The 27206-nt window shown below is 47.0% G+C and overlaps 1 protein-coding gene across 2 annotated transcripts in view; it reads right to left on the bottom strand.

The window, feature by feature from the left end:
• Positions 1-27206, bottom strand: part of LOC147436894 (uncharacterized) — an 87856-nt gene that overhangs the window by 34978 nt on the left and 25672 nt on the right. The window contains exons 5-7 of one of the 2 annotated variants that reach the window (XM_086486282.1): positions 20711-20858; positions 3298-3366; positions 1925-2032 (exon numbers count right to left, since the gene is read on the bottom strand). In XM_086486282.1, the coding sequence (XP_086342408.1) occupies positions 1925-2032; positions 3298-3366; positions 20711-20858 (325 nt within the window). The remainder of the gene's footprint in view (positions 1-1924; positions 2033-3297; positions 3367-20710; positions 20859-27206) is intronic. The other variant, XM_086486283.1, reaches the window with a different exon arrangement.

The raw sequence follows: 27206 nt of genomic DNA, 5'->3' as shown, positions 1-27206 counted from the left end.
CTCGGGATAGTATCAAAGCAGCAATAGAGCCTCCTCTTCCATGCCTTTGCTCCATCAATCAAGCAGCGAAGCACGAAGATGTGTCGATAGTCGGGAATGTGCATCTGAAACCCGCCTATTCTGGTGCTCGTACACCCGATGCCTATGCATATATGCTAAGCTCTACCTCAAGAACTGCCCCATACAATTTGACCAATGTGTGACCAATCTTGATAGTGTTGTAGTTCCCTAGGTCCAAGGTGTCTCCAGCTTTGTGGATAGGCACGATGATGTGCATAGTCCACTTCTCTAGTAGTCCCTCAACCAAGGCTCGGTTGAAGCATAGTTACCCGGAACGGGAATGTGGAACGGGAACAGGAGGTTCCCGAACGGGACGGGGAGGGGGGGGGGGGGGGGGGGGGGGGGGGGGGGGGGGGGGGGGGGGTAAGCCTTGAATTACCTCCATTCAGCTTAGTCCCAAATAAACTCCTATACAACCCCAAAACTGCCTCCAAATCTGCCCCCTAACCTGCCCTCAAACTGCACCAAGTATGTTCCCCAAACAGCCCCAAATCTGCCCCCAAATGTCTACTTTTGCCCGTTCCGACCCACGTTTCGCCGTTCCGCCTCATGTCCTGCCTCGTTTCCCCCATTCCGGAACACCATTCCGCTTACACCCCGTTCCGAAACGGCGTTCCATTCTTGACTCTGTTTCGGGAACAGGACTCGTCCAGAACGCCGTTTCGGAACGTTTGGGTTGTGTTCCCCCCGTTCCCTGTTACACTGGGTTGAAGAGACGTGCTATCAAGGGGGAGAGGGTGTCTGCGGCATAGATCAAGTGCTCAAACTGTACGCCAGTGTGGTCTGTTGAACGGCCATGTTGTAGGCGTTGGATAGCTCTCTCCCCCATACTAGATGTGAAGAAGGTCGAGGTAGTGGGGCAAGGATCCGATGGCTCCGGGATCGATGGTTGTCCAAGGCTCTGATATAGGCGCTCTGCATAGTCATGCCATATGCGAGGGTCTTCCAAGGGGGTGGTGGGGCGTGGCTCCCTGAGAAAGTAGACTGCACTCATGAGGAGGTGGTATAGCTCAAGCTCCTATGCCTCCTCAAAGGACCGCCGTTTACGGAGTGTGATGGCCTTCATCTGTCATCTAATCTCGCTCTCCGTAATCTCCCCAATGCTCATTGAGCATGTAGATGTCTGTATAGGTCTTTGCATCGATTCACGTTCATTGTCCTAGGAGGTGGTCGGCCGGCTGCTTTGAATGGTGTGGGGGAAGCAACTGAGGGCTGAAGTGTGCAAGAAAGTGGAGAGCGGGCTAGTGAGTGTGGCTAGTGGTGTATCTCGATCAAGAGTGCATATCCGTGGGATGAGTAAATTCTAGCTAGCTAATGTGTGAAATGTATGGTGGTGTGTGGTGTAAATGTAGGTGGTGTGTGGGAGATAGGTGAACCAATGAAGGAGAGAGCGAGATAAGCATGGTCAGCCCCAATAGGTAGTGGTGGTATGGTAAAGGATGTGAGCAAGTGGGATGCCTTGCGAAAGCCGATGACGTAATCCACTCTATTGCCACCATCCCGTTATAAATAACGAGACAGTGTTGTGACCTAAACAGATCAGGCATCGTCCGTATGGTGTGGGTGTAGTGGTATTAACATCCAAGGGAGGCGAAGTCAGCCAATGGGACAATCAGACAAACTTGTTTCAATACATTCCACTTCAAGATAAGGAAGAGACCCTTTCTACTCTTCTGAGCCTCTCTTTGAAATGAGATTCAGCCTATGGGAGGTGTTCGTAATTAATGAATCTCTTCACTTTTGCGTAGGGGCAGGTCACCCAGAGTATTTAAGTCATGCCCAAAAAAACTAACTAGTGTTGCGACACAAATTGAGATTAATATGTAGAAACACAAAATGCAAGTCTTGAGGCAAAGAAAAAGACCAATGAGCCGATTGGACCTCGTAATAATGTTACAGTTTCGTCCGTAGTGAGCATATCGACTGATAAGCCATCCACTGAAAGCAGGCGTTCTCCACCCAGAATTCCTGCCTAACAAAGCAGCCACACTTTATCCTGAAACAGCAGGAAATTTTTTGTCGACAGAAACTGGAGAACTTAAAAGAAAAAAAAAAAACTCAAATCTGTCAAAACTCCATACATTGCAACTGAAAATTGGCATAGAGAAAAATATTTTTGGCCAAATAAAAATTATCGATAAAATCTGGCATTTTCAGGTAGACATACTCTTTGTGAGCTCAAATCTAGTTGCTTACAGTATTTTCAAGGTTTCTGTGGAAAGCCGAATGTTCTTGTCCACAAATTTTCTCAGCTTTCACAGCCCTTATAACATTCTAAGAGATCCTGCCAGCTTTATGCAGTGCAAATACACCACAAACTTAGAGAAGAATATTTCTATAAAAAAAATAAGGTGTCTGAAATTTTTTCTCTACACATTGATAGTTTTCAAGATGAATCGAACTAAATTTTAGGGTAAAGAGGGAACAAAAAGAAAATGGAGGGCCATCGGTGACATATAAATTCAAAAGAGTAATGACACCTTTCATTCAAACAACTACCAGGGAGTCTCAATTTCAAAGAACACCTTTCAGGCTGCTAGATGGTGGGTTTTCCAGTGTAGAATGCAACCTACCACACAACAATTCCATTCGTATAAGGCTGATGCTAGAGGTCTGGCCATTTTCAACTAGGGTCGGGTCTATACATTCGATAATCGATTAGCAGCTTTGTGGTAGGTTGCCAGATGGTGGGTTTTCCAGTGTAGAATGCAACCTACCACACAACAATTCAATTCGTATAAGGCTGATGCTAGAGGTCTGGCCATTTGCACCTAGGGTGGGGTCTATACATTCAGGAGAAACGAAACACAGATGTACCAGAAATTGTGCCATTTTTCAATACGTGAGGGGACTAATTTTCAGAAAGGAGTCTTAAAGCTACATTCACATTTCAAGAGTTGAGGGTGGACTATTCTCCAAATGCGACATCGTGGGAATAAGTGGGACTACCTTGCAAGACCCTTTTTAAAGCAGGACAGTGAGGAGAGAACTTCACAAAAACTTTGTTTGGCATGCTCTACTTTCATGACAAGCGGAATAGCCTGAATTGGACTACAAACATCCAATATAACATTTCAACACAATGAATCTACCAATTTTAGCTCTTTTAGCCATGTTTGATTAAGCGCAAATTCCTTTATTTTCTAAAAGAAAGAAACCAATAATGTCCATCAGACTTTTATTAAACATCACAGAAGATATCATAACCTGATATGAGGAGAAAGAGAAGAAACCAACCTCCTCTGCTGGAGAGCCAGCAAACGGGGCAACAATTTCAAGCCCACCTTTTGGATGCCGTTTGCCAATCTGCAATAGAATTCAAAGATTAATAACAGCTAAGAGGCCATTCATTTACCTGCTCATTAATCAAAGCATCTTACAGGCTTACTCCAGACATACATCAATTGTTCTTGTATTAAGAAGGGAAAAAAAAAAAACGCTTGTAAAATTCAGAAAAGGTGCAAAATCATCAAGGTGTAGCAACTAAGCGACTTGAGGGTTGGTAAAGAAATCTTTGACTCAAGCAAAGCCCACCAGCTCAAACTTCGAGGATGATGCATCAAAGCTTATTAGCAACAAGCATTTAGTCTTCAGCTCGGTCCCATCCAGAAATATAAACAATACAAAGACAGAATATCTATATACCTTCATAAGTTCAGAATAGTCTGAATTTCCGAATTATAAAAGATGGGTACTTTACTCTCATGACTGTTACCAAAGCAAATAGTTGCTTCTGTTGCATAATACATTTTTCTTTCTATGGCCTTTATGTTCAGATATTTATGCAGCTTTGTACATGCTGCAAGGCAAAGGAGACACAGGTTTAAGCAAAAGATCGGCAGGTCAACCAGGGATCACAGAGGATTCTGATATGCTAAATTTGAATAAGCCCTCTACTACACTAATATAGGAGCCAAACCACAATCTGAAAATGGTCCATATAACCAAATGGAAGTAATGATGTTGAGGTTTTAAAGCAACAAGGTAGGCTGGGTGTATATGTGCTTTTACAAAAAGACGGGTGTTAAAAAGGGCTATCCATGGGGGAGGTTTATCATAACGTGCAAGGGTTGGAGCATCAAAAGAAACCTGTAGAGCTTTACACCAAAAACTATGGATGTTGGGTCCTGAAATCCAACATAAAGTGGGTTTTGGCATTTTGTTGGCATGCCACTGCGATGGGGTTGCTAATACAATGAGCGGCTAGCAAATTTCCTGTGAAGGGGATCGGATCCCGTAGATGGCACCAATAACACCAACCAAGGAAGCATTTGAGCAACGGTGTGAAGAGACTGCAGGCCCATCATCCCATCTAGCCCAGTCAATGTGAGTCCTCTCGCCTAGCTTACGTCCTTCAGAATCTGTCAAATATGCAATCCATACAAGTGGCTGCCTCACTCCTTGACACAAGAAGGTGGGTGTTGTCAAAGTTGACAAAGCGTAGAGCCAAGGAAAGAATGCACGAGAGAGAGAGAGAGAGAGAGAGAGAGAGAGAGAGAGAGAGAAATGAAATGTAACATTAACGTCTTCAAAAGGCCAAAATGACCTATGAGACCAAAAGGTTACATGTGGTGAATCTAATACCAGGTCTGGGTACAAAAAGTACAAAGAGCTGAAAAGAAAATAGTGTGGTGAAAGCTGATACAAGGGGAATACAGAGCTGATACAATGGAGCTCTCTGACAGTCGAGGCATCATATACATATACATCAGTATCCAAAAGGCTATAGAGATTCAGTGTCCTCCAAGGTAGGCACTCTGTCGGGACGGCTCCTATGTCGCGCCAGTATGGTATGGATCCTCTGTCGGAGTCCGGGTTGATGGGGGGGGAGAGAGAGAGAGAGAGAGAGAGAGAGAGAGAGAGAGAGAGAGAGAGAGAGAGAGACTCGGTTGAAGCAACCAATTGGGCAACAATGAACTAGATATTATATTATGGGAGTTGGGTGCTTCTTATATAGTACTTTGGGGTCCATCTGGGATCAATACCCCCCCTTGAGGGAATTGCCCTACCTAGAATCATGTCAAATAAGTCAATTAAATACCTAAAGACCAAATATATACTAGGAACACATTGGGCTTTTCACTTGAGATGCTATAACTTTAACAAGTGTCGAATCAAAGCAAGACGTAATCCTTCCAAATCCGCAGCAAGCAGCACATAAATGGTGACAAAATGAGACAAATCCGAACGTGTATCTGTGAAGATGAATCGGATGGCTGGGTGCCAAACACCGGAAGTATCCATAGATCCAAAACGAGGAGAGGTATGTAGAAACAGTTTCTAAGGCTCAGCCCCTGGAAACAATCCGCGTACTATGAGCTTGGCAAGCAACGCCTTGCTCTGCAGCTCTGGATCAATAATCCCCAAGCCTCCCTCCTCTCTAGGCAAAATGATGGTGTCCCAATGGACTCATAGTTCGGTGTTAGTAGAGCCATCTAGGTCACCCCGAAGAACGTTGAGTACAAGGTGCTTCAAATGCGCCATGATGCGAGAGTGGAGTCATGCAAGATGTGGTGAATCACCGTCGCAAGAAGAACCTGATTCACCACAAGGGCTCTACCAACCAAAGACAAATGCAAGGATGATCAATGGCAAAGTTTCTGTAACAAATTGCTGACATGTCAAACCACCTAAAGACCTAAAGCCTACCTCCAGATCCCAGCCGAGGGGCCTAAACCCTAAGGGCAGCAGAAGAAGCAAAAGCAGCAAAAGAAGTTTTACCAAGTTGCAAAGTCTTGCCCAATGGCCTAATTTTAAAGGGGAGTTCCCACCAACTTATGGAACCCCGTCCGATGGGGCCCAAGTGACCTAAAGACATTAAAATAAAGTAGGAACTTCACACACACAAATTCTCTTGCGTAAACTATTGATGACGTGGCAGGTGTACGGGCACCCACGTTTTACGCTGATGACGTGGCAGCTGTACTAGTTTTCGTGAAACGTGCCGGCAGCTTAGCGTGAGCTTTTGGGACCAAATGCTTTTAGAACTTGAATCTTTACATGTAAACTGCTATTAGAGGCCAGAGTCTTTAAATATGACCCATTGGGCTCTCACTCTAGAAGTCTACCCGCGGGAGATGCAAAGCAAAGCCATGGGAGCTATACCTTGTTGAAGCAATATAAAGAAATACCAAAGATGCAGATTTGAGCTCGCTGTTGTTGTCCCGCCCCCACCCCTCGCTTCAGCCCCTTCCTCGCGCCCTCGCGCTCCATCCCCCTCGCCCCCGCGCTGCTCCCTCGACACCCCCCCCCCCCCCCTTGCGCTGCCCCTCCTGTTGGCTTCCATCCTGCCCGCCCACTCGCTGCCTTCCTGCCCGCTCGCTGCCACCCCACCCCCCCCCCCCCCCCCCCCTCAAGGCTTGGGTTTCTGCTGACGCCTCGGCTTTGATGGCTTTACCGTAGGAGCTCTCATCGTCGTCTGGTCCTCTTCATCCGCAACATTTACAGGAGTAGACACAGATGAAGGCTCATGCTCTGCCCCAGAGACTCTCTACAAGCCCCCTCGCCCAGCCCTGCAGAGCCGATCATCCAACTTGCTCTCTCGCCGACAGAGCAAGCGAGCCTAGCCGCTCAGGTGGAGCGCCTCCAAGCGACCTCCGTCATCTGCAAGATCATCGGCACCCGACCTAGCAGACTAGAGTTGCGTGATCTCCTCCAAGCCCGCCTTTTAGCAGAGGTGGCCAAGATCCTCGACATTCAGCTTCTCGGACGTGGCTATTACCAGATAGAGTTTAAGACCCCCGAGATGGCATCCAAGGTCATTGCGATGAGCCCCCTGGCCATCCGAACAGTTCAAGATCATTTTCGAGAGAGGCGCCATGGTTTTGACCCAGCTACTGACGTTCTTGTCAAGGAGGCAAACCTTCACATCTCACTCTGCTTCCCCGGCCTGAGGAGGGAGTACCTTCCACTCCTATCTAGGATAGACTCAGAGATTGGGACTGTCCTGGAGACACCTCGCACGACAGCCTCTATAGTTGCCAAGGCAGCTGGCATTCCCACAGTACGTGTTCTTGTTCGGGACACCCACACCCTCCCGACGGCCATTCTACTACCTTGGGTGAGTGGTGGTTGGCTCCGCCAGAGCGTGGCGTATTTGGGCCTCCCGAATCAGTGTTTCATTCGTCGACAGATGGGCCATCTTGCAAAGGCCTGTCCACGGAGGAGGCCCCGACCTTCACCTCAGGCTCAGCCCCAGCCTTCTAGGGCTGGCCAACAGCAGCAGACAGAGTCATAGGGTACTCAGGCAGACTCACCCTCCGAGCCTAGGGCTCAAGTAGAGGAGGGCTGGCAGTAGGTTCGTGGTCGGCGTCGACAGGGGCCACCACGTCAGCATAGCCCTCCGGGTGGTCACGAGGCTCCAAGCCAGCAGCAGTGGGTTCCCACAGGGAACTGTTTCGACCCTCTTCAGCAGGACGAGGTCCCAGCTCCACCCTCCTCCCCCCGAGTTTCCTCTGCCCTTCCCACCCCGCCTCCTTCCTCCTCCCCGCCTCCCCCCTCCTTCCCTCCCCGCTCCCCGCTCCCCGCCCCCCCCCCCCCCCCCCCCCCCCCCCCCCCCCCCCCCCCCCCCCCCCCTCCCCCACTAGCCCCCCTGCTTCCACATCTCCTCCCGTTCCTACCCCACAACTGACCCATGGGGTAGGACCTTCCTCGGCTACTAGGAGATCTCTTGGCAACGCTTTTTCCACAAGTCGCTTGGCGAGAGAGGGATAGCCTTTCTTGCGAACCCCCTTTCTAATCAGACGTCTCCCTTTGCAGCAGTTCCTCATGGACTGACGAGCTTCGACATTCGTCGTAGGTGGGACTTCTTTGCCTACGACTTCACACAGTTCTCGACGACCCTTCACCAGATTTTGAGGAAGCTTGTTTCAAAGTTCATGTACTGTTCCTTGCAGCTAGAGGGATAGAGGCCGTGGACTCAGCGGTTGGCTTCTCTTTTCCCTTATGTGGCAGGGACCAGTCTAAGTGGACTCTAAAATCAATGATGGAGTGGCTGCAGGCGCAGGCCCTCGAATTCTCTCATCACATGGGAGACCTAGGGGTTAAAGGCCTGGTACAGACTCGGCAAAATGTACACATTGTGATACACTTCTTTGCTGACACACAGAGCCCACCATGCTATGTATACATGCATGAGGACTCCTGGATAGAGGAGGTTGCCCTGCGCACGCCACGCTCTTCTTGGGCCTAGGCTAGATATTCTTTGCAGTCACGCCTATCTCGAGGACGCTCGGACGGGGATTATTTCCCATCCAAGCCAGCTTCGAAGATAGCGCGGTTAGCTACTGCTGCAGCATCAGTTCTTTCTCGTTCTCCATGAGGATTGTCTCATGGAATGTGCAGGGATAAGGTGGGCCCCAGTTTCAGCGCCAGCGGGGTTGATTGCGTTAGGAGCTTCAACGATGCCTTGTGGGCGGAGAGATTGATCTTCTTATGCTGCAGGAGCATCATCTTTGTGAGAGCCGCATTAGACGATGCGGTCAGCTTTTGCGTGGGTGATATGAGACATTTTGGTTAGCTGCATTTGGACCTGGTGGTATCCAGGGAGGGGTGTCTATGACTATTGCGGACTCTTGGCAGCACGCCATTAGGCAGAGGTATTATTGTGCCTGGCAGGGTTCAGTGAATGTGGCAAGTGCACGTGCAAAGTTTTGGTCTCACATTGTAGAGTCTCTGCCGCATGCAGAGCAATGGTGAATTGGGGGTGACTTCAACATGCTAGAGGACCCCTCTGACAGGATTGGAGGTAGCCAAGCTACTGTGCACGGGGCTAAGTTGGCAGCTTGGGAGAGGCTATGTAAGACTTTGAGGGTTCAGATGTTTGGCAGCACTCTAGCTTTGTGAGGCTCCCAAACAGCTTGGCCTTCTCTTGCTTGGACCGCAGAGTGCGAGGAGTGAATCTATCTCGAATAGACCGCTTCTACGCTAGTGACCACATATGTGACTTGGGTGGGTCAGTTTGCATTTTGGCTGGGACATCTTTTTCGGACCATGCACCAGGATCCTCACTGTGACAAATAGACAGAGGAGGGGGAGCACAATGCTACGCATCCCTGAGAGGATCTTGTTGGACTCGGAGCTCAGAGAGCGAGTGGTGGCTCTTTCAACAGGGGGCTTGGACACGCAGGAGTCTCCTGCTGACAAAGTGGGCTCTGGACTTGCTCAGTTTAGTCGTTTCTTTCTCCAGGAGTCTACGGCCCGCCTGGCTGCAGTGAGGGAGGAGCAGCGTCTTCGACGCGGCGTTGCTTCCTTGGAGAGGATGCAGGAGTAGCACCCAGATAGTCCTTGATTGGAGGAGCAATTGCAACACGCTTGCCAGGTGCTTGCCAGCATAGAGGAGAGACGTCATGAGTTTTCTCTCCATCCAAAGGCAGCTCAGCGGACCTAGGTGGGTGACAAAGTGACTGGGGCGTTCTTTGAGGCAGTGGGACCCCCTCATGCGCACACAGTGTCAGCCTGTTGAGAAGACCTGACGCGTCAGTTGCTTCAGAGCCAGAGGATATGCGTGCAGTTGCTACTGACTTTTCCCGTAACCTGCTGTCCGCAGAGCCTCAGTCAGAGCGTTAGGATGCATGCTGAGAGCAGGTTTGGGCACAGGTGCCTTATCTTGTGACTGAGGAGATGCGCCAGAGGCTTGAGCTGCCTCTTTAGCTAGAGGAGCTCCATGCGGCCCTCAAAGCACTTCCCCGGGGTAATTGTCCCGATGAGGATGGTTTGACTCCCAGTTTTTTCTTGGAGTACTGGGACTTGCTTGGCTTAGACCTTCGCAGCGCTTTTCAGTACATCTTGCACACGAGAGATGCCTGACAGCATGAGTGAGGGCTTGATCTACCTCATTCCCAAGGAGAGTGGCTCCTTGGATGAGATTCGGCAGTGGCAGCCCATCACCATCCTCAACTCAGCCTACAAAATTCTAGCCAAGGCTCTGAGATTGAGAATTCGGTTCTAGAGAGCATTATACATGAACCACATATAGGTTTTGTCAAGAAGCGCAATATCCTTGATAACATCTTCACCTTTTGGGAGGCGTCTGCCCTCGCGCGCCTCCGAGGTGAGGATCTGGTAATACTTTTTCTCGATTTTGAGAAGGCTTACGGTAGAGTTGACTAGGACTTCTTGGAGGGCACTTTACGCAAGATGGGTTTCTCAGATGCTCGGATTAGAGGTGTGTCAGCTCTCTATAAACATGCACAACAGACATGCACACAGTCAGGTGCTTTTGGCAGGAGGTAGAGGAGACCGTTTCAGACTCACACGCTCGGTCAGACAGGGTTGTCCTCTAGCCCCCTTCCTCTTTCTGTTCTATGCTGAGGCGATGAGCAGATTCTTGGTTTCATAGCAAGTTGGTCTGTGTGGCTTAGCGCTCCCTATTCGGGGCGATGAGTTATTGACTTACTGGATGCTGAGTTTGCAGACGACTCAGCTTTGTACTTGAGGGCTAGGGGGGCAACCTGCACAAGTGTGAGCAAGCTCTAGAGACGTTTTGTTGTGCATCAGGCGCACTGATCAACTGGAGGAAGACAATGGCTTTCTGGGTTGGCAATGCTCCCATGCCTGATTGGCTGCTAGGTGAGGGTTTTAGATGGATTCCCCCAAGGACTGCAGATCGCTACTTGGCTGTCAGGTTGGCCTGGACTTGTCTCCTGAGCAGCAGATTGCTCCCCTCCTCCTGTCCATCAAGAGGAAGTTGCTACATTGGAGTTCGGCACGACTCTCTTTGGATGACAGAGTTGTAGTGGCCAACGAGGTGTTGTTGGCTACTATGTGGTACATTACATCTTGTTGGATCTTTTCGAGCTCCTGCATCAGCCAGATAGAGAGGCTGATCAGGAACATTCTTTGGACAGGGTGAGACACTCCGATAGCCCGGGCCGAAGTAGCCTGGCAGGTCATCACTCTACCTTGTTCTCACATATCGAGTTGGGGATCATAGACCCAGCACAGCACAGCAGAGCCCTTCTTGGGAAGTTTGTTGTCAGAGGACTGCTTCCAAGGGAGGAGCCCTGGAGGGAGTTTTTGCTTCACGGCTTAGAGCTCGAGTGCCTCAGGCAGGAGGCCCTTGGAGACCTTCCATCTTATGGATCTTTACACAGCTGCGCAGAGTTGGTCTGAGCAACAGACTGGAGGATCGTTTTGCTGTGAGCCTGCTTCGCTCTTGGGAGCAGCTGCAGAGATGCCTGGAACAGCACCAGCCCATCTACACGGAGGAGTGCTTGAGATAGCCCCTTGTTTGGAACCCCATGGTCAGCACTCAGAAAGGCCACTTGGTTGGTAGTAGGCCTCATGTTTCTTGGGGTCACATGGCAGAGGGTTCAGCACGTACTCTAGGTGACTGGCTTCCATTCTCCGGTTTGCCAGAGGAGTTACAGAGCATCCAACTGCAGGGCATGAGAGGGGTGCAGAGCATGTGTCAAGACATCACAGAGGCACTACCAGCTGAGTGGCTCACACCTCTACAGACATCAGCTCCCAGATGGATGGGGGCCTTCACGCGACTGGAGGTCCTCATCGCAGTTCGAGCTTGCTCAAAGACTGAACCCTCCATGTTCTTCAAGATACACGACGAGGGTCGACTACACAGAGTCTCAGTAGAGGCTCCACAGGTTGTAGTGTGTTGTTTTCAGAAAATTCCGAGTGGAGGACTTGTGTCATGGATCCTGACCCAGCAACTGTTGAGACAGGCCATTGGAGGCTTTGGGCTTGGAAGAGTTGTCCACTGGCATGAGTGCAGTGAGATCCTGGAGAGCGGTTTTGGAGGGACCCTTTCTCCTCAGCCGACCATCCCGGGGTCCCTTTCTTTCAATACACTGTTCGACTGGGACGTCAAATACTGGCAGCACGGAGAGAGGCTATCTAGTCGCTCTAGCACACGACCTAACTGCCTTCTAAAACCCATGAAAACAAATGATTGTGGAGTGCAAGCCACAAATGAAATATGCCAGGCATCTGTACCGGAAACTTAAAAAGGATCGATTAGCACTAGAGTCTTCGCAACAGCTGGCATTGCAGAGAGATAGATCATGTTTGTATGCAAAGATGGCATCTTGGTTTCAGTTACATGGCTTTAGTATGGATTGGCTACCCCATTTCAATACTCTCTAGATGCACCCTCCATTTCCCTCACTAGGGTAGAGATTACCACGCTCATCAGACAGGACTTGATTCAGTTGGATACAAAGAGGACATGGATAAAGCCTACACATGAATTGGGTGAGAAGATGGCTTTCTATAGGGAGGATGGTTTTGTGAATAGACCAGGATACATGGATACTCATCTACCCCACGGGATACGATGTGCAAATCCTCACATCAGCTAGAGATCAAGACCGGCAGATTTAGAGGAGTACCCGCTGAGTCCAAGATTTGGCAGGTGTGCCAAATAGAGCCCGAGACATAGCTACATTACATATGTCACTGCTCAGCATACTATGAGATACGAGGCCACTTTCATTGTCTATTGAGAGAGAGTTTTGGACCACTTTCTAGAGTCATGAGATACCAGGATCAGAGATGCCTTGGATTATACTTACTCGAGATTTGCAGACACAAAGATGACCTCTTGAAGAGGGGAACAATGAGAGAGATCCAGGAAAAGCGGCAAATAGCAGATTTCTTTCAGTCATAGACAGGATTCGAGCAGCCCCCACAACATAGCAGAGCATCATAGGCATACTGCTTGATCGGGAGATAGAGTTGGGACGGTCCCATCGCCACCCGTGGATAAGTGGGCCCTCTCGACATCGACACAGATTGCAACAGAGGATCCATACCATACTCGAGAGACACACGAGCCGTCCCGACAGAGTGCTTACCTTGGAGGACATTGAATCTCTATAGCGTTTTGGATATTGATGTATATGTATATGATGCCTCTACTGTCAGAGAGCTCCATTGTATCAGCTCACCCTTTGTATCCCCTTTGTATCAGCTTTCACCCCACCCCTACCCACTATTTTCTTTTCAGTTTTTGTACCCAGACCTGGTATTAGATTCACCACATGTAACCTTTTGGTCTCATAGGTCATTTTGGCCTTTTGAAGACGTTATTATTACATTTTCATTTTCTTTTTTTTTTCTCAACGAATCAAAGAGAAATGAAAAAACCCCTTGGTCGTGACATAATACATGCCAAAAGAAATAGAGGTGACAAAACCGGTCAAAAGTGTTTGAGCCGTATTCAAGACTCAGAAGAATGAGGGGCAGCTCTCACATAAAAGTGCACGCACCAAACACCTAAGGGATAATCCAACTCTGCAACCAATGGGTGTGGCAATTGACAGTGGCATGGAATCTATTGATGTATGTTGAAATGTTGTATGTAGCAGACAAATTTTCAGGTTGAAGAAGCAAACTAGAGCGTGCAGGTTACCTTGGTGTGCAGGTCAGATAGAGCTCACAGAGTACAACAAGAGCAATCAAGCAAAGCGCACAGAGTTCATCCAGAGCAGCACGCGTCATGTCTGCAACTGGTTGGATGATGCAACGTGAGGCTAGTAGGTTGCAGCACAATGTCTCTTCTGCAGGTGGTTGCACAAAGCAAAGACAACCCTCGACAAGAAAAAATTTTGCAGGAAGATTTCGCCCGGCAGTTTCATTACAACGACCAAGGCTCTCTCTCTCTCTCTCTCTCTCTCTCTCTCTCTCTCTCTCTCTCTCTCTCTCTCTCTCTCTCTCTCTCACAGATGACACAATAGGCACACGGAGGAAATCTCTTTAGCTTGTCAGGCTGAGACCATCCTACACATACAACACTCTGGAAGGCCAACTAAACCACAACGTAGAATCTCATTGCTCTCAACTACACCACTCAACCCACATACACACAAACGGAAGGAAACCCACTAAACCATGCCAAAATCGTACGAAACTTAAGAAACACCATCCCCTCACTAGGATACACCTGTCCCTAAGCCTCTACACTCAAAATCCTAGCTCTAAATCCATCTGCGGAAAACGCGTATAAAGACAGAGCTGAATTCTGAAAGTGCTCGAAACTGAAATCTATGAGAACCTATGTGTAGCTTATGTCGCCACGATTCTAATGACTACTTGCACGTAGAAAACAGACATCGTTTGATATACTTACGGCCACAAATAGCTCGTAGATGCGTAAGCGCATTCGCTCTGTTCCACGAGGAATGCTTGGCGTTGTCGCGTAGCTCTTGCCGAGGCTAGCGCGATGGTGAAGTCGGTTCTGAGACACATCAGGCCCTTGGGCAATCTATGACTCACATTAGTGGATACAGATGGGAGACAGCTTGTAGACAGGAGACACGATCAGAGCACAGAGGGCGGGGCTCAGAAGGAGTGGCAGTGTTATTCAGGGAGGGTTTGCAGCCATTGATACATATAGCTCGCAAGGATGAGCAAGCTAGGTACATGTGGGTGAGATTGAGAGCAGAGACTGGCAGATATCTCTACATTGCTATTTGCTACTTCCCCCCGAGTACGTCCGTATATGCACCACCCAGAGGACAGTCCCCCTTCTATATTTTGGATGATGACATGGGAATTCTCTAGAGATGGCGACATTATCATTCTAGGGGACTTCAATGCTAGGACTGCCCATCATCCGACAATCTTCTATGATACTTCAGAGGAGATGTTGAGAGAGCTGGATGTTGCAGAGACTGGCCTATCCAAACTATCACAAGATGGGGAACATACTGAGTATGGATGGCACCTGATAGACATGGGGACCGCACATCCATCTTGAATGGCCTACAGAGATTTCCCGCTGCGGGAGGCTTCACATGCTTTCCACACAGACATGGAGCCAGCACAGTTGATTATGTCATGGCACAACCAAGCCTCATCTCTAATATCCAGGATCTCATAGTTGGGCCCACACCTGCTCGTACTCGCTATACCTTCACGCAGGAGACGGATTCGGTATACGTAGACGAGATCTACAAACGCCTAAGCACTGAGGAGCCACAGCAACCTCTGGGGGAGCTTACTACTATACTGACACAGACATTACATGATGCAGCAGCAGAGTACCCACACACCCAGCCTGAGCATAGACGTCGTTCTGGGAGCATGCCTCAGAACAGCTGGTATGATGAGGAATGCCGCGAAACCAAAGCTAGACTTCAGAGGGAAGTGCTTTTGGGGGACACCACTCACAGACAATCACAGATTGACTTCCGATGCTTGGTGCAGCGGAAAAAGAGGGCATTTTTGGCTCAACTAGAGCAAGATCTCTACCAGCTATTCTTGAGTCAGGACTCATGTGAGGCATGGCGGCTCTTTCATGAGTTGTCTCCCCCCTCCCCCCCCCCACCATTACCTCTACAGAGACTTGGGGTTAGTACGCATCAGCTTTGTACACAGTTTCTGGACAGCCGCCCCTTCCCGACCCTCCCCACCCCCCCCCCCCCCCCCCCCCGACCCATGCCCACACACATGTGCTTTTTTCACCGCCGAGATGGTGAAGAAGGCTATTGATAGGATGAGGACTGGGAGAGCATATGATCATGATGGCTTGGTGGCTGAGCATTTCATGCATGCCAAAGATCTACTAGCAAAGCTTCTAGCAGTCATGTTTAACCGTGCCATGTGCGAGGGCTAGCCTGATACCTGGAGCCTATCTACGATTGTACCTATTTTCAAATCAGGAGATCCTATGGAGCCTGGGAACTATCGCACTATCATGATTGGACACACATTGGCACGGTTGTACGCATCCATTCTTCATAGCTGTTGAGTAAATGGACAGAGAGAGGGAATGCGTGCAGCTGGACAGGCAGGGTTTAGAAGAGGTTTTTCTACCCTTAACCATATCTTGACACTCAGGGCCATCATCCAGGAGGGCAGATCCCATGGGAGACGGATCTATTGTAGCTTTGTGGATTTCCGCAAACCATTTGACACAGTACCCAGAGCTAGACTGATGCGCAGATTACAGGAGATGGGAGTACCCACAGAGCTAATTTGGGGGATCATGGCATTAAACAGATCAGTAGTAGGGCATGTACGCACTTCAGAGGGTCTTTCTACACCGGTTCACTCCACTATTGGGGTGAAGCAGGCCTGCCCGCTCTCTCCTACTCTATTTGGTATGTATGTGGATGAGGTTTCTGACTACATTGAGAGAGATGGGGATAGAGGTTCCCCGCTGGCGGGGACATGGATCCCGCTATTGTTATACGCTGATGATATTGTGTTGATCTCCGACTGTCCGGAAGGGATGCAACGTCATTTGGATGCTTTGCATAGTTTGCCCATGAAAGTGGTTTGTCTGTCAACCTTGGAAAAACCAAGGTCATGACATTTAATACCACCCCACAGTGGCTCAAGAGGTCAACGCCCGCATTCACATACAGCCAAGAGAAGGTGGAGTATACAGATGCTTACACTTACCTTGGAGTGGTTTTTGGTGGACCAGCATTCTCGTTAAGGAGTGTAGCAGAGACTAGATTGACCAGAGCCCATTCAGCATTGGGTAGATTGGAGAGGATGTGTTCACAAGCTCAGTTTCAGGAGCCTCGGACGAAGCTCTCGCTCTTTGACACGCTAGTGGCTTCTGCATTGCTCTATGGAGCTGAGATATGGGGGCCTTCATTGGATCGTCACGGGAGGACAGGTCGCACTGATGGACGGGGGGACATGGAGAAGCCCCTGGTCTCTATGATCTCGCGGCTCATTAGAGCCAAGGCCTCAGTACCACGTGCCATTATCTGAGCAGAGCTAGCTGCTCCCCACTAGTAGTTGAGGCGCTCACTAGATCTGTCTCCTTCATACACCGCATGTGGGAACTTCCCAGAGACAGATACGCCCGTCTTGCACTTGAGTCCTCTCAACAGTTAGCCATGCAAGGAGATACGGCATGTTAGTATGGGGAGATGACATCATGGTTCCAAGCGCATGGGTTCAGTATAGACAAATTGCCCCCCTTCGAGTACTCACTAGACGCACCCTCCATGATTCTTACACAGTTCGAGATCACCAGGCTCACCCGCCAGGACCTAATTCAGCTAGACACCAGGAGGACATGGATACAGCCAACACAGGAGCTGGACACGAAGATGGCTTTCTACAGAGAACATCTTCTCCAGCTTACGGCGATCAGCTTTGTTACGAGGCCCAGATACATGGACACCCACTTGTCTCATGGGATACGGTGCGCTATTGGCCAGATACGCACACCTTCACACCAGCTGCGGATCGAGACTCGGAGATACAACGGAGTACCAGCAGAGGCCAGGACATGCCCCCTATGTGACATGGAGCCTGAGACAGAGTTACACTACACATGCCACTGCCCCGTCTACTACGAGATACGAGGCCGCTTCCACTGCTTGTTCAGAGAGGGCTTTGGACCACTCTCCAAAGTCATGAGGTACGAGGATCAGAGATGCATGGGTTTGTTTCTACTCGAGCTGCGTAGACACAGAGAGAGCCTGCTGAGAGGAGAGGTCAGCCAGTCCCAGAAACACATCACAGACTTCTTTAGAGCAGACACTGGACACCTGGAGGAGCTACTACAACAACAGATCTTGTTGCCTCACACCAAAGGCACACTGATCGACTGAGCGACTGAATTGGAGAGATCCAGACGCCCACGAATGCGGAAGACCACATAGCATCGACGGAGGCTACATCAGAGGATCCGGATCACTTTGGCTCGACATGTACGACGCCCGGTCAGACTGTTGACCAAGGAAGAGATTGTTGAGATTTGCCAACGACCAATGTTGGATCTCTTGTGACTTGTGGTTTAGCTATCCCAGCTAGCTGCTTATTTCATACCTACAAGCTTAGGATTTCATAGTATTTATATCTCATCCTTTTGTCATTTCATTTTGCTACTCTGACTTTGTGTCGAATCCACCACATTGTAACGCTCTGGTCTCATAGGTCATTTTGGCCTTTTGAAGACGTTAATATAACATTTCATTTCAGTTCTCTCTCTCTCTCTCTCTCTCTCTCTCTCTCTCTCTCTCTCTCTCTCTCTCTCTCTCTCTCTCTCTCTCTCTCTCTCTCGTTCTTGCACGTGTCTTCTCTTCCCCTACTCACTCTCTCATGGTATCAGAGCACTAGGTCCTTCTCTTCATCAAAAATCTGCCATGACCCAGCCGCCCTCTACTTTAGCACTCTCTCTAAGTGCACCCTTCAAGCATTTTTAAAAACTCCTCTTCAGCCTTTATTGACCACAATTACAGGGAATGGTCATTTTCAAGTCTCCATTTCCCCTTCCCATTCCAACCTCCTGTTCTGAATCCCTGTTCCGTGTTTCAAACGTGAGTATTCGTAACAAGGGAATTTCATGCATGTAGCCATTCCCTGTTCCGATTTCCCCTTCAGAGTAACCATGATTTAACCCAAACGCTATCGGCGGTTTTTGAACATCTTTGGATAGCAATTTTGACTCGACGTAGACTAGTAGCATTGTTGACACATGGACTCCTGTAGTGTGCAACGCTTCCTTCATCCATCTCCCTTGCAATCGGATCCTTGTGCTCCCTTGTTGGCATCTAAGCCTCAGCCTGGACGAGCTTCTGTTTGCAGCTACCACAACCCGTGTGACTTATCACGTTTTCCAAAGCTTTGTTGCAGGTTTGAGAAGGTTATCTCTTTCCTTTGTTCTATCACCCTTCCGATTCGGGATTTCTCTAACACTCGTCTAGTGCCTGTGCTACCAGCCCTTTGCATTTTGGTGTGGACAGCCAAAAACCCTTGCTGTATCACGACTTCAAGATTTCCTTGACCGATTCCGATCACTTACCCCCATCCTTGAATCGGTTTTTGGCGCTTCATCAGGCACAGCTTTCACATCTCCTTTAACCCTGTGCTTCTACTTTGTGAGAGTTTGAGATTTTTTTTGTTGTACTTAAACGGGTTTCCTTGCACCTATGTCAACTCTAGGCAACGGAATACCGATCTTTCATCCCTCGCAGAAGTTGGACAATTCCAACTTTACGGTTTGGAAGATGAAGACCATGGTTCTTCTTACAACGAACGATTTGTGGGACGGCCTATGGACAAAACCAATGCAAATTTTTCTACTATTTCGGCTTCTTCAACTACTGCTTCTGGGTCGACAACTCCTACCTCTTCCACTAGCAGAATATCTACTAAATTTGGTGCTTCATCATTGGTTTTTGCAGAAGCCATGGTTCTACCTCGAACGAAACTAACCACAGGGTGTTTTCCTGCCTTTGCATCAATTGTGCCAATTCTGTGATTCCACTTCTTACATCATTTCAATCAGCACAGAAGGTTTGAGGTTACCTTTGCAACCTGTACGAGACCCAAGTGAGTGGTCATGGAAAAATTCCTTTGCCTCTGCCAACCATGTCACCAGAAGGCACCACATGTTGGTGGAAAATAAAAACTAGAATAAGCTTTGATACTTTATGCATATAAACCGGAAAAGAACTTCACACTTGAGAAGAGACACGGAGTGGCATAGTCCACTCCTGATGGACTGGCACCTCAACAAGGCGCCACTAGTGCTATTTCTTTATTATTGGTCTTCTCACGTGTATCTACCAAGATGAGCAATCGTCCCCCAAGGCACTATTTTTTAAGCACTTGGCCTTTGCTTTTACAACTGCTCAAAAGCACCAAAACTCACCGTTCTCAAAAGTGGGCACTCCAAAAGATCAAAAGTCAACTGCTTTCAATACTGCCATCCAAAAGCATCACGCAAATAACTGCCACGTCATCAGTTGTACGGCTTGGAAATCTGGCTGCAAATAACAGCACAGAATCCGTTGTATTTCACGGCCTGCTGCCCCCAGATTTGGGTCCCACGTTCCAGTGCTAGTTGGCCTCGGCTCATGAGGATGACTTTCACTTGGGGAGCAGTAGCATGGTCAGTCAGCGCAAGTGCTACGAGACGCAGCAAGTGAGACTGCCTTGCTGCCTGATGGCCTCCTTTTTGCCAAGGATGACTTTCACTTGGGGAGCAGTAGCATGGTCAGTCAGTGCAAGCCCCAGCACTTGGAGACGCAGCAAAAGTTGCCTCGCTACTTTTTTCTTTTTTTTTTGTGTGGTTGGGGGGGGGGGGGGGGTGCGGCCACCGTATCAATGGCCTGTGCCAGATCTTTTCAGCACAAACATGAAGCCAGGAGAGGGATCTAATCATCTACGATGGAAGCTAAGAACGAGTCTTGCCGTCTGATTTATCTGAAGGACTCAATGATCCAAAGTTTCCAAGGGGCGGCCCAAGCCGCGAGCAATGACTTTCCCGCTCGAGTTGATTCACACACTCCACAAACGATATGATCGCATCTAGGACAGCTCAAATCGGGCTGCGAAGCAGCACCAAGCCTTCATTAGCCTTTGTCCAGACCTTTCATTTTGTTGTAAATATTATCTCACAAACCGCCTGGATTGTACGCTTTTGAGAGATTACATTGATGTTATAAAGAGCATGTTTCACACTTTGATACCTTAATGGTCAGGACGCTAAGACAAGCTAGCTGCTTTGCTGCAAGAAAGCTTTAAAGCTATCTATTAAAAGTAAATATCCAAAATCAGCCATGCTTTCAAAAAAGAATCAAAAGAGATCCCATTGTAGCAACATCAATGACATGTTTCATAAGCTGACGACAAGAAACTACAGACAGGTGAGCTTGTGCAATAATTTCACAAAGGTGCGTTATGCCAATTTATAATTAAGCCAAAACAACTTATATACCTCCATCCCAACCCCGGTATATTGATAGGCCAGATATTTTAGTTCTGATTGGATCGGTCGATGCAACGCAAATCTGTATTCTTCAGGGATAAGAAAAGAACTATAGCGATCTTGAAGACGTGAAACCATTCCTTTCACTGCCCTATACCTGCACACCTAATTGCACGCGTAAGAAAAGGGAAACACAATATCAAACATATGATTGCTTTAACATAAGAAAGGGGAAATACAATATCAAACATATGATTGCTTTAACGATATTGACATATACATACAAAGTGGGGCTTGTACCATTTGCATTACATAAAATACGCTCATAGGTCAATACACAAGAAATATGAGAAAACCACTAAAAAACACTTAGGATATCCTATCGGTTGGCAGGTAACTAATACACAGCAAAGGTCATCCAACGATTGAATGTTAAATTGCACTTTGGAAACTGCCTACATGGCCGCTACATGTTCGACTTCGTATTGTGCAAAGTATCATGATGGCATATGTTCAGTTTTACTTGTCGTTGTTGCACCGGCCTCGCTCCCATCTTTAATTGCTCATGTCTAATATTGTATTTCACTTGTGGCGAACTAGTTCTCATAAGAAAGGCCTCCATTTGTTAGCAATGGAGAAACTTTGCACTGCGAAGCGTCTTGGGAGGCTAAATGTTTTGGACCTTCGACGCCATGCATTGGCAAGGAAGGCTATGTTATTGCCTACTCTTGCTTGGCAATCTCAGCCATGGACAATTATGGTTGTTGATCTGTGTCGGCACGTTACCACTCCTGTTTTGGTCATTGGCAGACTTCCCTTTGGGAGATTACGTTTGGCAAGATGGAGTTCCCGGTTGCTTAGTCACCTCTGGCTCACTCTTCGCTAGGAAAGTTGTTACCGATCATCTCTACTGGCATGGCAGGCAGCAAGCAGATGGGAATTCGTTGCGTTTAGAAAGCATTCACTAGAGTAAGGTGTTCTCTCTTACCTCGTTGATCGATCGCCTCGTCAAGCCTACTTTCTCTCTGGTCGTGGCATACGCACGGTGGATGATGTGGTGGATTCATCTGGGAATTTTCTTACTTTTTCTCAAGCAGCACCACGCTTTGGGTTGGGCATGCATTAACATCATATTTGGAACCTGCTTCAGTATATGCTAGCAGATTTCCTCTCTATTCTGCTGCTGACAAGTGGATGTCATATGCAAGATTGGAATTTATGGGACACTCCTGTGGATGCGATTTCTGCCCGCCATATCTATGCTTCTTTTGTGCAAGACTCTTGGCTGGCTGATCACTGTAATGTGCTCTGGGATTTGCACAAATCTGGACAATGGTGGAGACATGCTCTCACTACAATTTGGAAGTCTCGCTTGCCTCTTAAGGAGCGTCTATTTCTTTGGCGTTGTTTGTTGGGAGTTCTTCCGGTTGGAACTCTCCTTGCGGTGTGTCACATTAGCTCCTCTCGTTGTGTCAGATGCTCCGTTGTTCATGAGAATGTCAGACATATGCTTTAGAATGTCGCTGCACCAGGGCATTCCTTCGGCGCGTTTCTGCTTGTATGCATCTTCCATTTCCCTCGGCGGTTTTCCACAAACAATTTTGGCTTTTTGGCATTCTTACGACTTCCCTCCAATGTTTTGCCATCTTCGCGTGGGTCAGACTTTGGTCGCTGTGGTCTCTGTGGCACCATCGCAGTCTCCGCATGTTTCACCGACATGAGGTGATTCTTTTCCATCGTTCAAGATTTCGTTGAGGCAATCGTTACATTTTGCCTTTGACACTGGGGACATATCCTTCGAAATCTTGCAACTCTTCTATGTTTGCTTTTAGCGATTTTGCATCGCACATTAATTCTGTGTTCTTCCCCTTGTATCTGACCTTTTTGGTGGGTTTTCCTCGCTTTGAGGTTTCCCACTTGTAAAGTCGGCAATGAGCCCATTGAGTATGGGCCTACTGCCTGATTAGAGTAATAAGGTTATCAAGATTAATTCTTAAGCCTGCCAGTTATTATGTGTAATGGCATGTGAAATAGTTTTTACCAGGTGAGCTCTTTTGAAACTATTACAACAATATTTATTAATAAGACAGTTTATTTCTTCTCAAGCAATGAAGCAATTTGACAAAGAGTAGAGGATCATGTATAATAAGCTTAGACACGAACTAATGGCCACTTTAGCCGGTCGATTACTCTTCTTTTTTATAAACTGGGCAATAGGAATTTTAAGGTTGTCCCTTTTCCAAATGAAACAAAGATCAACATTTCCATTATATGGACTATGCAATAAAATAGAAAAGTTAAGAAATGTATAGAGATGGAAAAGAAACCCAAGGGAGTATTAAAGCCTGTTACCAGAGTAGGCTCAATTTTGAGATATTTCGGATATATAGATGAGATTTCTTCTTGAAAGGATCTATTGTTGATGCTCAGAATATCATCCATATATCGATAAGTGTGAGTAAAGAGGGAGAGCTTACGGTTTGTAGACTTATCGGCCATGGTTTTAAGAAACCAATTGTATTCAAAGTATGCCAAGTACAGGTTACACGTAAGAGGAGAGCATGAGAAGCCCATTGGGATAGCAAGACATTGATTGTAACATTGACCACCAAATTGTACTATACAATTATCAAGAAGCCATGAAATGATAGTACATAGATTATTTTCGTTGAAGTGAGCAAGAGGTTTTAAATTATACTTTTTTATCCCCCTGGATTTATGTACCAGAGAAATATAAGAAAGTCCTCTCAAGTTGGCATTGTTAAATGCTATCTTGATCATTTTTCTTGGAATTTTTTAAGTCCCAGATCACCATTAATGGGAATGTTTTAATAACATTGAGTGATGTCAGCTGAAAACAGATAGAAAATTTGATATGGGAGGTTAAGTGTTACTTCGGTGAAGTTTTTAAGGAGCCAGAATGGATTATAGTGGATTTTGAGAAAATCAAAACACATTTTCTGTTTTTTGGCACAAACCAATTTGAACTCAGTTAACACGAGATCAAGACAGATAGTAACACTTGAACATACCATTAGAAAAAAGCGTCTGAAATCCATCTAAATTTCTGTTTGTGATATTTATACGTTGGAAATAACACAAGTAGTTTGCTTTCCTCTAATGAATTACCAAAATTATTAAAGTGATTAGTGATGAAAGAGGAGGCATCTTTAGGAGATAAGTTAAGTAAACTCATCCCCGGCAAGACGTAAGTGAGAATCCTTCTATGCAATATTTTTGCAGATAAAAGTAGGGTTATTGGCGGCCTTGTCAAGACCAACAATGGACCATTTTTGTGAAAGTCTCTGAAAATTCATGCTAATAATGGGCGTGATCCAAGAACCTATAGTAGAAACCCAAACATGAGGTAAGAGAGCAATTTTTGTAAAAAAACACCTTTTAACTAGATTGGTTAAGTTCGCAAACCGCACAATTATTAATGATCTTCAGATCATAGGTGCACACATGCTTACCCATTTTGCCGAAGTCTTTATACAAAATAGCTCATATCTTACACAAGAACAATCTAGAGTAGTACTGTCTCGAAAAAAATCCGTGATATAGATAAGATTCTTAATAGGCTGATGATAAGTCCAACCTATCATGACATTTTTCAACAAGTTATGGTTACCAAAAAATATATCAAAACATTCACAAAAGGTAGATTTTTGGAGGAAACTGGTCAAGGAGTTCATTATATTAGACAATGTACATAAATTTGATCAACCGCAGAAGTTTTGTTGAAAATAATCTTTCTTCCACAAGGGCCAAAAATAACATGCACATCAAAATGAGTTACATGTGAAGGAAGTGTCGACTAGGGGCACTCCTTCCTTTCCCTCTAGTAAAACTACAAAATTTTCCTCTATTAAAGCTAGTAAAAGTGCCAGGAGTTAGAAAAGACGTAAAAGAGTTGTTGGGGGTAGTGCCCACCAAGCCACGAGCAAATTAGAGACCAGTGGAAGTCTAAAGGTTTCTCAGGAAAGAGTTGTTCCAAATGATTAAGAATGTACTAGATAGCATGGTCAAACCACATAATGCTAGAGTCACAATCTGCCTTAGGGTCGAGAAATTTACGAGCACATTTTAAGTAGGGTCAATAGACATTCCAAATTGATTCGGTGTACAAGTCTGGATTGCTCTTGGCAAACTCCATATTTCCTTTTGTGCGAATATATAGACCAGCATTAGAGGCACATTTAGTTTGATCAACAAAATTGAGGTTGAAAGGAGCCTTTATAAGCTCCCCTTTGTCCAAAAACTGGCCACCTTTAAGAATTTTGAGTCGACAGTCTTCCACAATAGATGTTGACAGGTTACCAAGGTATACCCAGGTTTCACTGAGTATGGGTGCTGAAAAAGCTTTGTTAGGGAAAATCCAAATCTGATGATCAACTCCAAAAGATTCTACTGCAATTTGTCTGACAAGTAGAAAAGGAAACACTTGAAAGACTTTTGGAACCATTTCTAGTAGGGTAGAGTCACTGAGAGTGCACAATTTTGGAATTCTTTGATGGCTTCCAGAGTAGCATTGTCTCTACATAAGAGGCCACCAGTTTGCGGGACAATAGGGGTAGCTAGAGTACTGATGAAAGCGGATTAAGACCACATTTTCGAGAAAATTGGAAAGTTCAACACCAGAAGAAGAGAATTGAGCAAGATCTTGATTATATCGTTGAGCTAAAATAGATACACCATCCTCAGGATCTTTGTCGAGAGTAGCCAAAATCTTAACCCAATCATTGAAGGACAACATGTGTAGCATAGAAGAATTCTTGTCAATTGCTAGGACAGAATCATATATAAGTTGCGAAGCATCCAGATTGCTAATACATCGAAGAACCAGGGAGTTGGCAACAGAAAGAGGTTCTCAAACTAACGCAAGCCCTTGGAAAAGGGATAAGGCCTGTAACAAAAGAGTGAGAGATTAGATTGTATTTACTTGGGATACAGAAAGAGGTTCTGAAACTAGCGCAAGCCCTTGGAAAAGGGATAAGGCCTGTAACAAAAGAGTGAGAGATTAGATTGTATTTACTTGGAATAAGTGATCTTTTTGTTTTTTGTTTTTCTATCTAGAAAGGCCTAGTTCTCGAAGGAGGGGATTTTTGTAAAAAGTGGTCCTTTAAGTATTGCACAATATTTTCCATAATCTTTGTATGTTTCAAAGGGTCATGGATAACCCTCATTCGAGCAATCATCTTGTCTTAAACTTTGGACCTGAAAAATAAGTTAGAACAAGGGTAAGTAAGCCTGAATTAACCTGCAACCCTAAAACCGGCTAAGTCCAAAGATTATAATAGCGTGAGCAGGAATCCGACCTATATTCTAAGATGGCACCTAACACCAGTCTACTAAACAGGAATTAGAGACAGTGGGTCCATCAAAGCACTATAGATCAATCTATATCTAAAGCCAGCGTTCTAATCCCCCTTTTTTTTAGAAAACCTTGTGTTTAGGATGTGAGTGTTGTTGTATTAAACTTTTACACAAAAGAACTTAAAAGTTCAAAAGATAGCTGGCTTTAAACTAAAGACAAAAATTAGCACAAAAATGACTCAGTCTTAAATTCATTTTTGTACATCAAAGTAAAAATGAAGTCTTCTCGCCATCGCGCCCCTAGCTCGCCTTCGCCCTCCCTCCTACCTGCTCACCACTGCCCTACCCTGCCTTGCCCACCCGCCTGCCCACTGCCCTGCCCTGTCCGCCGCCCACCTACCCTGCCCGCTGCTCACTCGCATGCCCGCCAGCCATGCCGCTACCCGTTGTCTTACCCCCTACCTGCCCGCTACCCCGCCCGCCTGCACATTACCCCTTATCCACCTCCTCACTCTCTGCTTTCCTGCTTGACTGGTTCCGAGACCCTTTTGCCTCAGCCGACCATCCAGGTGTCCCTTTCTTTCAGTACACTGTTTGAATGGACGTCACATACTGGCAACACGGAGAGAGACTCGTCCTGCTGCAGCACCTCATTGGCAAGAGGAGGGTCTCACAGCTGAGTTCTTGTCAGCTTTTTGGGCGAGGTTGTGGGACGCCAGACAGCCGCAGCGAGTCATTTTGTAGCTACAGCAGTGGGAAGCTGGCTTGTACATAGTGGTCTCTCGGCAGCATGCGCAACTTGTGGCCATCCTGTCGAGAGTCAATGTTATTGTCTTTGGGACTGTCCTATGGCACAGCAGGTTTGGCTTCGTGTCCTCCGATTAATGCCAGCTTTTTCCACAGCACGACAGTACACTTGGGAGGCAGCTGCTTGGTCCACTCTCACGGGCCCGGCACTACAGTTTGAGCTATCCTCCACCAGCAGGATGATGGTGTTCCAGGGGGTCGACCTACACTCCAGCCTGCTACAGAGCTTACTCCACAGGAGTGGTGCAGTGAGAGAGAGGAGGGTTGAGAGCTCATCTGCGGCCTGACACTTTGGTTCATCTGGCGGGCCCGCTGCTTCCGCATCTTCGAGACTCGCCATTTACCACCAGCAGAGACAGTTCAATATCTTTGGCTCGAGCTG

Source organism: Adiantum capillus-veneris, chromosome 17, assembly GCF_014529385.1.
Source record: "Adiantum capillus-veneris isolate H3 chromosome 17, ASM1452938v2, whole genome shotgun sequence".
In the NCBI taxonomy this organism is placed as follows: domain Eukaryota; kingdom Viridiplantae; phylum Streptophyta; class Polypodiopsida; order Polypodiales; family Pteridaceae; genus Adiantum; species Adiantum capillus-veneris.
This window is presented reverse-complemented; position numbering and strand designations above follow the sequence as displayed.